The sequence below is a fragment of the Martes martes genome (assembly GCF_963455335.1).
Source record: "Martes martes genome assembly, chromosome: 15".
NCBI lineage: Eukaryota > Metazoa > Chordata > Mammalia > Carnivora > Mustelidae > Martes > Martes martes.
This window is the reverse complement of record NC_137903.1, coordinates 43,364,623-43,382,113: the sequence shown is the minus strand read 5'-3', so window position 1 is coordinate 43,382,113 and position 17,491 is coordinate 43,364,623. Positions and strand designations below refer to the sequence as shown.

General features: G+C 44.3%; 1 protein-coding gene across 2 annotated transcripts in view; it reads left to right on the top strand.

The window, feature by feature from the left end:
- The window catches only part of ASTN1 (astrotactin 1), a gene marked incomplete at both ends in the record, with an annotated part of 313,794 nt that extends 312,903 nt beyond the window's left edge, over positions 1-891 (top strand). For both annotated transcript variants that reach the window (XM_080825173.1, XM_080825172.1), the window contains one exon: positions 654-891. In XM_080825173.1, coding sequence (XP_080681299.1) covers positions 654-891 — 238 coding nt within the window. The remainder of the gene's footprint in view (positions 1-653) is intronic.
- Positions 892-17,491: the final 16,600 nt, after the last annotated feature.

The window sequence follows — 17,491 nt, the reverse complement described above, 5'->3', positions numbered from 1 at the left end:
TTGTCATTTAGTGATGGTAAATTGCTGGCTGTAAAGAAAATGGATTTGATTTGTCTTTCAAAACTGCCAACTCTATGATTTTAAAAGGGCATAAATTCCCACTAAAATAGTAGTTCTTTTCCTTTATTTTTCCTTATGGCATTTTATTTCTCTCTTTTGTTTTGCTGCCTGCCCGTTTTACGCAGCCAGACTGTTCTCTCATCCATCCACCCATCCATGCATGCATGCATCCATCCATCCATGCATGCATGCATCCATGCATCCATCCATGCATGCATGCATCCATCCATCCATCCATGCATCCATGCATGCATGCATGCATGCATCCATCCATCCACCCATGCATGCATCCATCCATCCACCCATCCATGCATCCATCCATGCATTCATCCACCCACCCATCCATGCATCCTTCCATCCACCCATCCATGCATCCATGCATCCATGCATCCATGCATCCATCCATCCATCCATCTGCTAGACAGATATTTATGGAAGACCCCCCCTGTTCTGAGTGCCCATGATAGAACAGGAAGCAGGACACACCAGACTCTGCCCTCTGGGAGTTTTAAGTCTCACTCTAACAGTGCCTTTTTGCCCTTCCCCACCTTCTCTTCTTTCTAATCTAAGTATCTTCCATGCTCCATCCATAGGAAAGCTGGCCTCATCCTTTCCCAGCTGGGGGATCTCAGCAGTTGGTGCAATGGCCTCCTTCAGGAACCCAAGATAAGCTTGCGACGTGGCTCCCTTAAGTACCTGGGCTGCCGCTACAGCGAGATCAAGCCCTATGGACTTGACTGGTCAGAGCTCAGCCGGGACCTCAGGAAGACATGCGAGGAGCAGACCCTGAGTGTCCCTTACAACGACTATGGGGACAGCAAAGACATCTAGCACCACGATGCCAGCTGGTGGCTGCTAAAAGGAAGCAGGAAGAGAGGAGAGGAACATCTGGGTTGGTCTGTGGATTTTTAATATTTTTTAATGGAACATTAAAACCTCTAAACCAGGGAGAGGCAATATCTAAACCAGGGAGAAACCGATCCTTGCTCCCTGTAGAACTTCTTTGGTATGATGTTCTCCATCTGCATGATCAGTAGACCTGCGAACCAGCAGCCTCATGCAGTGCCATTTCTCTTTTGGGGATTACTTTGGGGCTTGTTTTGTAGTTAATTTGTTTCATTTATTTTTTTTTCCCAAGAGGTTCATCACAATTCTCAAGATCTCTGCCATGCTCCCCATGAAAGGTCTACCAGGTTAAGGCACCCTGGGCTCGCTGAGTCCCTGAGTCCATTACAGCTGGGGACAGAAATGAGGCCAGAAATTCACCCGACTGGCCCCAGGTCCCAGACATAAGCATTTATCAAGAAGCTTTTCACTCTGGGAGCCTAAGCTCAGCTCACAGAGAAAGACAACAACGGGAGAATCGGGAAGGTGGCCTCTGTGGAGGCCACGTGGTTCCCCCCCAGGCCTTCTTGTTGCTAGAGTCACACCTCATAGGTGAACTGAGCCTCCAATACGGGTCCCAGCAGGCCTTCGGGATTTTTAGGTCCTCACCCATTTTAAGATGGGATTGGGATGAAATCTCCCTCTGGCATATCTCTGCCTCTCCTCCAAACAGTATGAGATCTTTAAGAAGCAACAAAACGCTACCTGTTGAATGTACCTTCAAAACAGTCTACCCGGGAGACCAGTTAGCGACCCATTCTAGAGAAGAAGTAGGGCTGATGGTCTAACAGCTCCTGTGCCTCCAGGATGAATTTCTCCAGACCACGAGAGTGCATCACACGCCTACATTCTCTTAGTGCCCGCGTCTCTCACCCCGGACAACGCCTGCTCTGGACCAGGAGGGGCTGACACCCCAACGCCAGTGTTTCCGTGAACGAAAGCGATTACTTATCACAAAAAACCTAATGTCCGTTTCTCCCTTGCTCAGTTTGCTTAATTGTTTTGCTAGTTTTGCAGGTCCTCTCTCTGGATGGCCATCCACAGGAGAACGCCGCTGTCTTCTCCTCCTACCTAGCTGCCAGACCAGCAGAGGTTCTGTAGGTGAGCCCCCAGATGGCGAGTAGGGGCCCAGCCCTCGCCTCCACCGCACGACCCTAGTGTTGCTGCCACGGCCGTAAGTGGTGGCCCAGCCGTCCTGCAAGAGCTTTGAGGGCCACGTGGCCCACCAGTGACCTTAGCTGTCCCCACACACCTCAGAGGCCTGAACACACACCTTCAGCCACCCTGCCTTGGACCAGGGCTCCTCATTTGGAAACACAAGAGAAAGGTCAAGAAAGAGACATGGATCTACATTGATCCATATGGATTTTTTCCCAAATAGTCATGACGGATCACATTCTGAAGGGCTCACTGTGGACCAGATGCTGCTCTGAGGACCTCACATGTCACTGAATCCTCACGACATGGCCCCGCCTCCCCTCCCAGCCCCATCACCAAGGAAGGGCTCTTCTTGTCTCCACTGCGGTGACGGGGAGGTGGAGGCAAAGAGCGGTCAGACAACTTGCCCAGATGTCTCCTTGAGCACTGCCTGGGCCACCGTATGAACACACTACACACACTGCCACCCTCAGCCCTGGGCCAGTTTGCCCGTGGCACGCGGCCATCCCATCCATCAGCTCCACACGGACCTGCCCAGACAGCTCTCCCTGCGTCCCGCCGCCCGGGGCAGATGTGCCCAAGGTGCACCCTTAACCTTGCGGCTGGAGCAAACTTTGGGCTCACCAGGTCTGCAGTGGGAGCCCTCCCCTGGGGCCCGGGAGGGAGCCTGGGGGGAGACTGCCGGCTGCCTTGCTCCCCATCCCACAACTTTCCCTAAAAAGCTGGAAAGAGTTGTCTGCCATTCTGGAAGGTACCTGCCTCAGAAACGCCTCCACTTTCGGAGCAAAGGCTGGCCGGAACCTCGGCCGTCCCGCCCGTGGTCAGTGGTCAGGGCAGGGCCTCTGGTAAAATGCCTAAAGGGACATCCCTGACCATGCCCAGAGAAGTTGGTGCCACAGGCCGCTGGAGCCCAGCCAGCAGACAAGGCCGAGGGAAGAGCCGTCCTGGCCGTTGACACTGTCCTGCCCCCCGGATTCGGGTCTGCCCACAAAACGGGCTCAATGCAGCACGGTGGGAGTCCCGGGCTATGCTGCTGTCCTGCTCATGGTGGAGGAGACCAGAGCCAATGGGCTTCCGAGAGAGGACGGGGAGTGTCACTCTCCTCCATCCCCTCCTTCGGTTTTATTAATATAAAGGAGGCACATTCTCTCCCCCAAGCCCCTCCCGCTTTTCATCTGCTTTTTCTTTTTCTTCCCCAGCCCCACGCTTCCTCCTTCATCCCTTCCTTCTCCACGAGCCTCTTCCTCCTGCTGTGTCCCCTGGTGTCCTCCTCGTGGCACATGTGCTTGCACATACTACACACTACACACACACACACACACACTATATATACATTACACATACCTGCATTATACACAAAACACACACACAGTGTACACATGCGTGGCACACACACATTATATACACACTGCACACAATACACATTACACACACAGCACACATACATTATACACACACTATATACACATACAACACACACTATACACCTACATTACATAACACACATACCTTATACACACACATTACACGCACTATATATACACACGCTACACACACAGCACACACATCGTGCACATACATTGCTTTCACACATATACACATACATTATACACACGGCACACCCACATTATAAACCTACATGACACACACTATACATGCATACATTATACACACTTCACGTACACTATCACACACTATATGTACACACATTACACATACATGTGCTATCCACATATATTACACACACACTCCACACACAGCCTCTATGGCTGGGTCCCATCTACTCTCAGGAGAAAAGTGAGACCCATATGGATGGAGCAGGAGACAGTCTTTTAAGTTCCCCCGAGGATTTAACTACAGGATTTTGCCCGGGGAAGACACCATTGATCCCACCCCGATGACATTTCCCAAAGCTTGCCTGGAGGGACCCATCCTGACTAGAAAGTGTGACAGTACTGGACCAGTATTAAACCTCAAATTTCCAAGCTGCCAAACAGGTCTTAGGGAGTCACTTATACTCACCACAAACCCCCAGCTCTGGGCTCCCCACGAGACCATGGTGTTTCCTCTTGAATGTATGTGACCCCTGGAATAGCATTAGACCTTTAACTGAGTGTGTGATCATTTTCCACAGAGTTTGGTCCATTTGTTATTTTCAGTTAAGCACACTTCTTGATATTCAAATGTTCTATTAAAAAACTGAGTGTGAAAAAAACCCCACTTTACTACTATAGAAGGAAGAACAGATAAAATGTGACCAACTTCAGGTGTAACAGTATTGTTTCAAAGAGAATGATTGTACGATTATAAAAACATGGAATAATCAACTAAATAATAAACAAAGCTGTTAGTAAGTGCCAGGTGTGTGGATGTTACCTTATGTCTTGAGAATCGGAGTGATCTGGTTGGACCCACCGGGACACTATCCCTCTTTTAAATGCTCCACCTCTGGGAAATCTGGGTGGCTCAGTCGTTAAGCGTCTGCCTTCGGCTTGGGTCATGATCCCAGGGTCCTGGGATTGAGCCCCGCATGGGTCTCCCTGCTCAGTGGGGAGCCTGCTTCTCCCTCTGCCTGCCACCCCCCATGCTGCTGCTCTCTCTGTCTGACCAACAAATAAATAATCTTAAAAAAATAAAAATAAATAAAATTTTCCACCTCAGATGCTAAATAGACAGGCCTTATAGCCTCTCATCCCTTTTTTCTCATTCTTATGTAGTAGTGTTCTCATATTCTCTATCACCGTCAGATAATTAGCCCATGAAATCTATTTGTTGTGTATCTGCTATGTTTTGCATGCGAGGTACAGCGCTGAGGGTATGCTGGTGAGGAAGACAAGTTTATTCTTCATCACAGAGCCTGGCGTTTTATGGGGAAAGGGCAACACTGAACCCGTCACTACCAGGGTGAAGAGAACCGTGGCAGAGCAGTGCAGGATGATGGGAGGCACCAAAATTTCTCCTGGGGCATCTAGGGCAAACATTGCAAAAGGCCCTCCCGGACATTTTCCTGTCCGATACTCTGTGGAGGCATTTGGGATAGGCTGGCTCTTACGAAACACTGCATGCTGGGCAGCCCAAGCACTCAATCACTTTTTTTCTCTCTACCATGTAACTTTAAATAGCTGTCCTCTCTACTGCCCCCAAAACATGTGATTCCCTTTGTCCTCAAAAACCAGACATGAGGAGCCTGCACACTCAGTAGGCCTCTTCTTGCCAAGTCATGAGGAGAGCGCTTCTCCCCATGCAAGCAGGAACTGATCAAAGGTGAACACTGTGGCAGTTCTAAAATTCACAGATTTTTTGCAACCCTTCCCTTCTAGAAGTGGGTTTTACTGCCTCTCCCCTTGAATCTGGGCAGTCGGTGACTGTTTTAACCAATAAATGATGATGGAAGTGACACTGGGTGACTTCCCAGCCTGACTCAAAAAGGCCTTGAGGCTTCTGCCTCCTTCTCAGGAACTCGGGCTTACGGTGCTCTGAGCCATCTCATAAGAAGTCTGAGGCCACCATGCTGGAGAGGTCACAGGGGAGCACCGTGGTCCACGGTTCTGGTCAAGCCAGCCTGGTAGATATTCCTCCTGAGGTACCAGACACGTGACTGAAGCTGGCCTGGACCCTCTCGATCAGTCTCCCTGTCAGCTGCATACCACCCAGCACCTTCTATCAATGTCACATGGAAGAGAAGAATCACCCTGCCAAGCCTTGCTGGAATTCCCAAGCCCAGAATTACACAACAGAATAAAACAGTGATTGTTTTAAGCCACTAAGGGGGTCTGCTAAATACAGGGGATCTGACAGGAGCCAAAAAAATCTATTCCATTCAGCCAGTGGTGGAGCACGGAGGTTGCCCTGCCCTAGGCATGAACCCACCACGAAAAGGACGGGAAAATGCATGCAGGTTGTGACTGCATAGTCATAACATGCCTCTCGCCAGTAAGGTGAGTCTGTGCTCCAACAGAGGGGAGCAGAAACAAGGGTGGCCCCGTCCCAGTACATCTGAGCAGGTGATCTTCAGGAAACTCCCCAGAAATTCTGTTTGAGCTGAGGTGGGGATGGGGAAGGGACCGCAGTTCCAGGGCCAGCAAAAGAAAGAGAGAGAAGGGAGAAGAATATTTGGAATAAAAAGGAAATACTGGGAGGGAAGGGTTTCTTCCGATGCCTTTGCTTTTCTGTCCCTTTGCATTTGGAACGTCCCGGATGTGATGTGCTCACCCCATGCTTAATGTGTGCCAGGTACTTGTGCTAAACCCATCACTGCATAAAATTCTGCAGTCTTCGCCACAACCTTATGAAATTAATCCTCTTCAGTAGGAGGAAGCAAAGTCACAGAGACCTGATATAACTTGCCCAAGGTCACAGCTAAAGTGGAAGGACAGGCGTTTCTACCAAAGGCCGTCTGACTCTAACCACTGCCCCCCACAACCCCCCAGCGCACCATGAGTTTGTTTCTCCTTGAGTTTCCTAGAAAAGGTAAGACTCCTCCTGCTGAGATTTCTACAGCTCACTGACCCCTTACCCTATCTCAGGCAATGGGCGAGAACATGGCTGAATGCTGGATCAGTGCACACTGAACCACGACCATTAAGAAAACAACTAATTTTCACAAGCCAAGCACATTTTTTCTTTCTTTCTTTCTTTCTTTTTTTTTTTCTTGGCTTGGTTTTTTGTCTGTCCCATGAGTGTCACGCAGGCCTCAAAAATGGTGGCTCTCGCTATGTTCAGTGTAGTCCTGTACCGGGCTTTAGGGGTACTTGGGTGGGTCCCCTGTGTTCTGCATGCATCCAACACTTGAGGGAGAACTTGGGGAAACAAACCCTTTAGGGCAGCCTGGATTGGCTTGGTTCAGGCCCAGCTCTGAGTTTGCAAACCTGCCTCCAACCCTACTCCCATTGTTTGAGCCTAACTGACTGTCATTTCAGCTGCACCAAGGCACGAGCAGTTTAGTGTCAAAGGAAACCTCTGCATTCTGTACAGCAGCTGACAACTTCTCCAGCTACATGTGGGATCTAGGACTCGGCTCACGTTTGCTCTTCTCCAAAGTGAGAAAAACAAAGTCTTGCTTGTTGTATGATCTGATTGGATTGAGTCCCATAAGAATGGACACATTTTGACATTGTGTTTTTTTTTTCTAAAACTGCCCTTTGTTGGAGTTTATGAATATGCCCGTTCACGCAGAGCTGTGAGTCAGTGTACCTGACCCCTTACTACCTTTCTGAGTAGGAGAACCTCAGCCATGTTCTGTGCTTAATAATTAGGAGCAACTTATTTTGTTGAGAAGGATTCAGCTATCGAGTGACCCTGGGCGTCTTGCTGCCCGACGGATCAGACAGCACTCTGAGACCTACCCACTGAGGGATGAAACCACCTCACACAATGAACTCCCTGGTGATGTCACAGGACCCAAGTGTCCAAGAGTAAGACTAGACTGGACCTGTGTTAATTGATTTGTCCTAGTGACTATTGAGTATAACATGGTAATGATGCCTGCACTTCTCAGAACCCAACCACCTCTTTGTCCTCAGATCCATTTTCCAAACGTCTGCACTTGCCCGGCTCAGTGTCACAGAGTTGACTCTTGTAAACTATACTTCCCAGACTCCCTGCTCAACAGGCTTCCAGTCCATTGGGGTAAATGAGGCTTTTTAGGAAGGAGACTGGAGGACAGGAAGAGGGAGCAAGCCAGCGTGCTTCTCCCTCTCTGACTTGGAGAGTGTCTCCAGCATCTTCTTCTTGATTCCATCTGCCTGTCTGGTCTCAGACCCTCTCCAGCAGACTCTCACCATGCTTTCAGCTCTCTTCCGGCGGCCCCACCTCCTGAGTTTCAGCAACAGGACCTCATCTTCTCAGAGCAGGAGCTGCTTCCTGCTGCTACTCGTCTTTGGGTTGTGCCACGATTCTCTACATGCCATTTCTGTTACTCAGAAATCTTTCTCATTTGAATTTCCTCTATTGAATTACCTAAAATGTGTGCTGCTTTCCTGAATGGGTCTCAACTAACACACACTTCAAACTAAAAATTGCATATCATTTGGTACAGGAATTTTGTAACTTTTTAGGGTTTGAATGATGATCTGGAGCATGAAATTTGGATCCTGAAAGTAAAGAAATTTCTCTGAACTCTAAGATTGATTACAGGGTCAGAATATAGATTTCTACTCGAGTGCTAGATTTGGTCAAGGGGTAGTGGTTGCCTGTGATTTGAAAAGGATTCTGAGGATGGATCTGAATCTGGCCAGAAAGAGTGATGATGATCAATGCCTGACATGGGAACACAAATGATGAATAACAAGGTGTGTGCTGTGCATTTGTCCTCTCGAATGGGTAGGAACAGAATAGGCACAGAATACCTGAAATCAGAACTAGCTAGGAAAATCTATTATGTATACATCATATAGGCATATATGATATATGTATATATGTGTATGTATGTATATATGGAAATTATGATACATCCAAAAGTGAATATAGGTTCATTGTGCATTGATAATTGGAATAGTGTGAGAATAGAAAACACATTTCTGAGACTTTCTGGTCCCTAACAAATTTCATAGCATTTCATTCACCTTTCCTGAACTGTCATTTTCATTTCTAAATCTGTATTTTAAGACATCTGTAATGGTGTTAATTTGGTATCTTAAGTGGCATAAAAGAAAGGAATTCAAAGTCTTCATCTGTTTCTGCCACTTGAGCCATGAATCATTTGGGAGCCCATTAAGATTTCAACAGGGAGAATTTAATATAGGGATTTTTTGAAAAAGATACTCCAGGATCAGAAAAACAAAAATATTTGAAAGCCCAAGATAACACAGAGGTATTAGTAAGAACTGTAGGAAGTGGGGGAGGAGCAAGATGGCGGAGGAGTAGGAGACCTAAATATCATCAGGTCCCAGGAGATTGACTAGATAGTTATCAAACCATTCCGAACACATACAAACTCAGCAGGAGATCAAAGAGAAGAGCAGCAATTCTAGGAAGAGAAAAGCGAACACTTTCTGGAAGATAGGATGTGTGGAGAAGTGAATCCGAGGAAATATATGTGAAGAGAGACCGCGGGGGGAGGGGCTGCTCCTGACAAGTGGTAGAGCAGCGGAGCACAAAATTGGAACTTTTAGAAGTCTGCTCCACTGAGGGACGTTTCTCTAGAAGCTAACTTGGGGGAGGGGGTGGAGCCCTCACGGGGACAGTGTGGTCTCAGGACCCATGGAGTCACAAAAAGACTGGTGGTGCCCAAGTGTGGCAGAGGCCCAAGGTATTGGAGCAGGGAAGCCGGCTGCAGAACCGGAGCCGCGGAGTGAGATCTCAGCCGGGGGTTGCCATAAACCGTGATCCAAGGCAGTTAGGCTTCTCCTCTTTGAGCAGGGACCCCACAAGTGGCATATCTGGGGAGACCCCCTCCTTCCTTTTCTGGAAGGAGCAGCAATGGAACACACTGCAGGAATCTGTTGGGTTTGGAGACTCCAAACGGAGCCACGCACCAGAGACAGAAATGCTCAGTCACAGGCTGGGAGAGCTCGGAGTGCAGCCAGAGACCAGGGAGATGGGAGGGATTGACTGCTTTTCTCTGAGGGCATATTGAGGAGTGGGGCCCTGAGCTCTCCGCTCCTACGGGGCTGGATATTGGGAGGCTGCCATTTTCATTCTCCTCCTCCAAAGCTGTATGGAAAGCCTTCAGAGAACAGCTACCAAGAGCAAAATTGAGCAGATTACTTAGCCAGGGCCCTGGCAAGGGTGGTGCAATTCCGCCTCTGGCAAAGACATTTGAGAATCACTGCAACAGGCCCCTCCCCCAAAGATCAACAAGAATATCCAACCAAGTTCACTGATCAATGACAATGGCAAAACTTCAGAGCTATGGGAATACAGCTCATAGAGTTCATGGCTTTTTTTCCCCATGATTCTTCACTCTTTCAATGCTAATTTTTTTTTTATTTTACTTTTGTCTCATTCTATTTTTTTAAATCTTTCTCTTTCCTATTTTAACGTTTGTCAACTATTCTATCTTATCAATACCTTTTTAAAAATCTTTTTAAATTTTCATTGTTATACTCAAATTCTATCCCTTCATTATATTTAGCCTTATTTTTTGTATACATATAGGTTTTTCTTTCTTTAAAATTTGGGATACAGTTTCTTCTAACAGATCAAAATATGCCCTAAATCTAGTGCATTGCTTTGTTCTAGTCTCCAGCCTGACCACATTTTTCCTCTTCTTTTTTTTTCTTTTTCAACCAACTTCTTATCTTATCAATTCCTTTTTTAGAATCTTCTTAAATTTTCATCTTTACATTCATATTCCATTCCTTCTTCATGTTTACCCTTATTTTTGTATATATATAAGTTTTTATTTCTTTAAAAATTTGGTAGGCAGTTTCTTCTAACAGACCAAAATACACCCAAAACCAAGTTTGTAGCTCTGTTCTATTCACCAGTCAAATATATATATATACACACACACACACACACACACACACATATATACACAAACACATATATAATATATATGTATAAATACACATATGTGTATGTGTATACCTATATATATGTATGTATGATATATATATACACACACACACACACACACACATATGTAAGTTTTTATTTCTTTAAAATTTTGGTAGGCAGTTTCTTCTAACAGACCAAAATACAACCAAAATCAAGCGTGTAGCTCAGTCAAATATATATATATATTATATATATATATGTATACACATACACATATGTGTATTTATACATACATACATTATATATATGTATGTATGTGTGTATATATATATTTTTGGTGAATATTGACATGCATACATTACATAAATATATAATGCATGTATGTATAAATACACATATGTGTATGTGTATACATACATATTTTTCCCTCCATTCTTTTCCCTCTGGTTTTGAGTATCTTCTGATTAGTTTAGTGTGTACTTTTCTGGGGTCATTTCTACCCTTTTAGTATTTTGTTCTCTTGTTAATCTATTCTTATCTGAATAAAATAACAATGCAGAAAAACTCACCTTCAAAAAAAAAACAAAAAAAACAAAAAACAGCTAGGGACCTAATCAATATGGACATTAGTAGGATGTCAGAACAAGAGTTCAGAATGAAGATTATCAAGGTGTTAGCTGGGCTCAAAAAGAGCATGGAAGATACTAGAGAATCCCTTCCTGGGGAAATAAAATCCCTTTCTGAAGAAATAAAAGAACTAAAATCCAACCAAGTTGAAATCCAAAAAGCCATGAGTGAGGTGCCATAAAAAATGGAGGCTCTTATTGCTAGGATGAATGAGGCAGAAAAAAGAATTAGTGATACAGAAGACCAAATGATGGAGAATAAAGAAGCTGAGAACAAGAGAGATAAACAACTACTGGACTACAAGGAGAGAATTTGAGAGATAAGTGATACCATAAGACAAAACAGTATTAGAATAACTGGGATCCCAGAAGAAGAAGAAAGAGAGGGGCAGAAGGTATATTGGAGCAAATTATACCAGAGAATTTTCTTAATTTGGCAAAGGGAACAAGCATCAAAATCCAGGAGGCAGAGAACACCCCTCAAAAACCAATAAAAATAGGTCTACACCCCATCACCTAATAGTAAAACTTAAGAGTCTCAGTGGCAAAGAGAAAATCCTGAAAGCAGTTTGGGACAAGATGGCTACAACATACAATGGTAGAAATATTAGATTGACAGCAGACCTATCCACAGAGAGCTGGCAGGCCAGAAAGGACTTGCTTGGTACATTCAGAGCACTAAACGAGAAAAATATGCAGCCAAGAATACTATATCCAGTTAAGCTGTCCTTGAAAATAAGAGATAAAAAGCTTCCAGGACAAACAAAAACTAAAAGGACTTGAAAACACCAAACCAGCCCTCCAGGAAATATCTTAGCAAAGAGAGAGGCTAAAAGTAACAGACCAGAAAGGAAGAGAGACAATAGACAGTAACAGTCACCTTACAGGCCATATAGTGGCACTAAATTCATATCTTTCAAGAGTTACCCTGAATGTAAATGGGCTAAATGCCCTAATCAAAAGACACAGGGTATCAGAATGGATAAAAAAACCAAGACTCATCGATATGCTGTCTGCAAGAAACTCATTTTAGACCCAAAAGACACCTCCAGATCTCAAGTGAGGAGGTGGAAAACCATTTACCATGCTAATGGACATCAAAAGAAAGCTCGGGTTGTAATCCTTATATCAAATAAATTAGATTTTAAGCCAAAGGCTATAATTAGAATTGAGGAAGGACACCATATCATACTTAAAGCATCTGTCCAACAAGAAGATCTAACAATCTTAAATATCTATGCCCCTAACATGGGAACAGCCAGTTATATAAACCAATCAATAACACAAACCAAAATAATATACATAATACACAATACAAAACATAATACAAACCAAAGAATAACAAAAATCAAAGAAATGCATCGACAATAATACAAAAGTACTAGGAGACTTTAACACCCCCTCACTGAAATGGACAGATCATCTAAGCAAAAGATCAACAAGGAAATAAAGACTTTCAATGACACACTGGACCAGATGGACATCACAGATATATTCAGGACATTCTATCCCAAAGCAACAGAATACACTTTCTTCTCTAGTTCTCATGGAACATTCTCCAGAATAGATCACATCCTGGGTCACAAATCAGATTTCAACCAGTACCAAAAGATTGGGATCATTCCCTGCATATTTTCAGACCATAATGCTTTGAAACTAGAACTCAACCACAAGAGAAAGTTGGAAAGAACTCAAATACATGGAGGCTGAAAAGCATCCTACTAAAGAATGAATGGGTCAACCAGGAAATTAAAGAAGAATTGAAAAAATTTATGGAAGCAAATGAAAATGAAAACACAACTGTTCAAAAGCAAAGGTGATTCTGAGAGGAAACTATAGAGCAATACAAGCCTTTCTCAAGAAACAAGAAAGGTCTCAAGTACACAACCTAACCCTACATCTAAAGGAGCTGGAGAAAGAAGAGCAAAGAAAACCTAAACCCAGTAAGAGAAGAGAAATCATAAGGATCAGAGCAGAAATCAATGAAATAGAAACCAAAAGAACAGAAGAATGGATCAACAAAACTAGGAGCTGGTTCTTTGGAAGAATCAATAAGATGGATAAGCCCCTGGCCAGACCTATCAAAAAGAAAAGAGAAAGGACCCAAACTAAGAAAATCATGAATGAAAGAGGAGAGATCACAACCAACACCAAAGAAACACAAACGATTATAAGAACATATTATGAGCAACTATACACCAGCAAATTTGACAATCTGGAAGAAATGGATGCATTCCTAGAGACATAAAAACAACCAAAACTGAACCAGGAAGAAATAGAAAACCTGAACAGACCCATAACCAGTAAGGAGATTGAAGCAGGCATCAAAAATCTCCCAACAAGCTCTTGTTGGGGGCCCAGGGCCAGACAGCTTCCCAGGGGAATTTTACCAAACATTTAAAGAAGAATTCATACCTATTCTCCTGAAACTGGTCCAAAAAATAGAAATGGAAGGAAAACTTCCAAACTCATTTTATGAGGCCAGCATGACCTTGATCCCAAAACCAGACAAAGACCTCATCAAAAGGAGAATTACAGACCAATATCCTTGATGAACACGGATGCAAAAATTCCCACCAAAAAACTGGCCAATAGGATCCAACAGTACATTAAAAGGATGATTCACTACGACCAAGTGGGATTTATTCCTGGGCTACAAGGTTGATTCAGCATCCGCAAATCAATCAATGTGGTAGAATACATTAATGAAAGAAAGAACAAGAACCAATGATCCTCTCAATAGCTGCTGAAAAAGCATTTGACAAAGTACAACATCCTTTCTTCAAAACTCTTCATGTTGTAGGGGCAGAGGGTACATACCTCAATATCATTAAAGCTGTCTATGAAAAGCCCACAACAAATATCATTCTCAATGGGGAAAAACTGAGAGCTTTCCCCCTACAGTCAGGAACATGGCAAGGCTGTTCACTATCAACCTGTTGAATACCACTGCTATTCAACATAATACTAGAAGTCCTAGCCTCAGCAATCAGACAACAAAAAGAAGTAAGAGGCATCCGAATCAGCAAAGAAGAAGTCAAACTCTCACTCTTTGCAGATGATATGATACTTTATGTGGAAAACCCAAAAGACTCCACTCCAAAACTGCTAGAACTCACACAGGAATTCAGTAAATTGTTGGAATATAAAACCAATGCACAGAAATCAGCTGCATTTCCATACACCAACTGCAAGATAAAGAAGAAAGAGAAATTAAGGAGTTGATCTGTTTACAATTGCACCCAAAACCATAAGATACCTAGGAATAAACCTAACCAAAGAGGCAAAGAATCTGTACTCAAGAAACTATAAAGTACTCATGAAAGAAATTGAGAAAGACATGAAGAAATGGAAAAACATTCCATGCTTATGGATTGGAAGAAAAAATAGTGTGAAAATATCTATGCTACCTAAAGCAATCTACACATTTAGCACAATCCCTATCAAAATACAATCATTTTTTTTTCAAGGAAATGGAACAAATAATCCTAAAATATATATGGAACCAGAAAAGACTCCAAATAGCCAGAGGAATCTCCAAAAAGAAAACTAAAGTCGGTGGCATCACAATTCCAGACTTCAAGCTCTATTACAAAGCTATAATTGTGAAGACAGTATTGAACTGGCACAAAAGCAGATACATAGATCAATGGAACAAAACAGAGAGCCCAGAAATGGACCCTCAACCTGATGGTCAGCTAATCTTCAGCAAAGCAGGAAAGAATGTCCAATGGAAAAAATACAATCTCTTCAACAAATGGTGTTGGCAAAATTGGACGGCCACATGCAGAAGAATGAAACTGGACCATTTCCTTACACCACACACAAAAATACACTCAAAATGGATGAAAGACCTCAAGGTGAGACAGGAATCTTTCAAAATCCTTGAGGACAACACAGGCAGCAACCTCTTCGACCTCAGCTGCAGCAACTTCTTCCTAGGAACGTCACCAAAGGCAAGGGAAGCAAGGGCAAAAATGAACTACTGGGACTTCATCAAGATCAAAAGCTTTTGCACAGCAAAGGAAACATGCAGCAAAACCAAAAGACAACCAACAGAATGGGAGATGTTTGCAAATCACATATCAGATAAAGGGCTAGTATCCAAAATCTGTAGAGAACTTATCAAACTCAAGACCCAAAGAACAAATAATCCAATCAAGAAATGGGCAGAAGACATGAACAGACATTTCTGCAAAGAAGACATCCAGATGGCCAACAGACACATGAAAATGTGCTCAACATCTCATGGGATCAGGGAAATATAAATCAAAGCCACAGTGAGATACCACCTCACACCAGTCAGAATAGCTAAAATTTCTGGAAATGACAGATGTTGGCGAGGATGTGGAGAAAGGGAAACCCTCCTACACTGTTGGTGGGAATGCAAGCTGGTGCAGCCACTCTGGAAAACAGCATGGAGGTTCCTCAAAAAATTGAAAACAGAGCTACCCGATGACCCAGCAATTGCACTACTGGGTATTTGCCCTAAAGATACTAATGTAGTGATCCAAAGGGGCACCTGCGTCTGAATGTTCATAGCAGCAATATCCACAATAGCCAAACTATGGAAAGAATCTAAATGTCCATCAACAGATGAACGCATAAAGAAGATGTGGTGTAAATACATACAATGGAATACTATGCAGCCTTCAAAAAATTGAAATCTTGCCATTTGCGACAACATGGATGGAACTAGAGGGTATTATGCTTAACGATATAAGTAAATGAGAGAAAGACAATTATCATATGATCTGTCTGATACGAGGAATTTGAGAGGCAAGGCAGGGGTCATGGGGAGTAGGGAGGGAAAACATGAAACAAGATAGGACCGGGGAGGGAGACAAACCATAAGAGACTCCTAAGGTCAGGAAACACACTGAGGTTTGCTGGAGGGTGGTGGGGGAGGGATAGGGTGGCTGTGTTATGGACATTGGGGAGGGTATGTGCTATGGTGAGTCCTGTGAATTGTGTAAGACTGATGATTCACAGTCCTGTACCCCTGAAGCAAATAGTACAACTGTAGGAAGCCGCCCTTACTCTTGGACCAGAAGAACAAAGTGAGGGAAGTTTGTTTAACAGAAATGGGATGCCCTTAAGCAGGAGAGGCTATTTGCCCAGTGCTGGAACTTCCTGATGGGAGCCTCCCGAGGCTGGTTTTCAAGCATGCAAAGATAACAGAGACTGGAACCAGGGCCTGTTGCACGGTGAGAAGCCATTGATAGGATGGCACAGACACAAACAGCAAGCTCACTGGAAGCAACACGTCCCTTCTCCCTCAGCCTTCCTTCCAGTCTCCTCTACTGCCCCCCTGTGGACAAAACCTAACACGGACTTGACAGACAAAAGGGAAGCGGTGTTTGCAGCCTTCTAACAGCAGCATTACAAAGCAGAATACACAGGGGTGGGTTTGAGCTGAGACAGGATAGCTTAATTGCTGCACAGGCAGCATGAGGCTTGAATGAGAAGAGGCTTTTGAAAGCACTTCGTGCGATGCCTGGAGTTCACCTAGTAAGCAACAACAATGGTGCTCCCTGGCCCTCTTCAGTGCTCCTTAGACACTGAAATGGAGCCAACGTTGTCCTTGGTATTATCCTTTCCCAGTAGCTTTTTCTTGACAACATTGACAACTTAAGGTAGCAAGAACACATATTCCAAGTTTGTATTATGCACTTTTTTTTTTTAAGGTGGCAAAGATCCTTTCATATATTTGAAATGGAACTTCCTTTAACAGCTTTTATCATCTTAAGTGAGATTTCTTGTGTTGCTAGAGATGCTGTTGTGGTTAACAGCAGGTAACGCGTATTTATTGCTTACCATGTGCCAGGCACCAGCTGAGCCCCTTGACATGACTTCTCTTGTCTAATTCCCCCAGCAAGCCACCCCATGCACAGATCCTTCTACTGTCCACATACATGGAACTGACGAGGAAGCTCTCAGGTCTTGAGTAACTTGCCCAAGGCCGCACAGCAGGTAAGTATGGGAGCCTCGGTGTATGGCTTTGACCACTCTACGGTGCTGCCAGGGGGTCCGCTTGAGTCACCTTCCCTCAGCCCCGGAACCTGGAACGTATCTTAGGTCACCATGGTGAGTGAACTGAACTAGCAGCAAAATTTGACGGAATGAGGGTTTTCCTGTCTGGTGGTTGTTTCGTTGTTTTGCTGCTGAGGGGGAGCAGGGTTTCCTGAATCCAGCGAAACTGACAAACTAGGCACAGCGCTGTATTCACGTCCAATCTGGCCGCTTCACTCTGATTACGGGCACGCGGCTCGTCCCCGCCTTGGGGAAGGTGTGACCGTGGCACGGGGCCTGCGCACTTT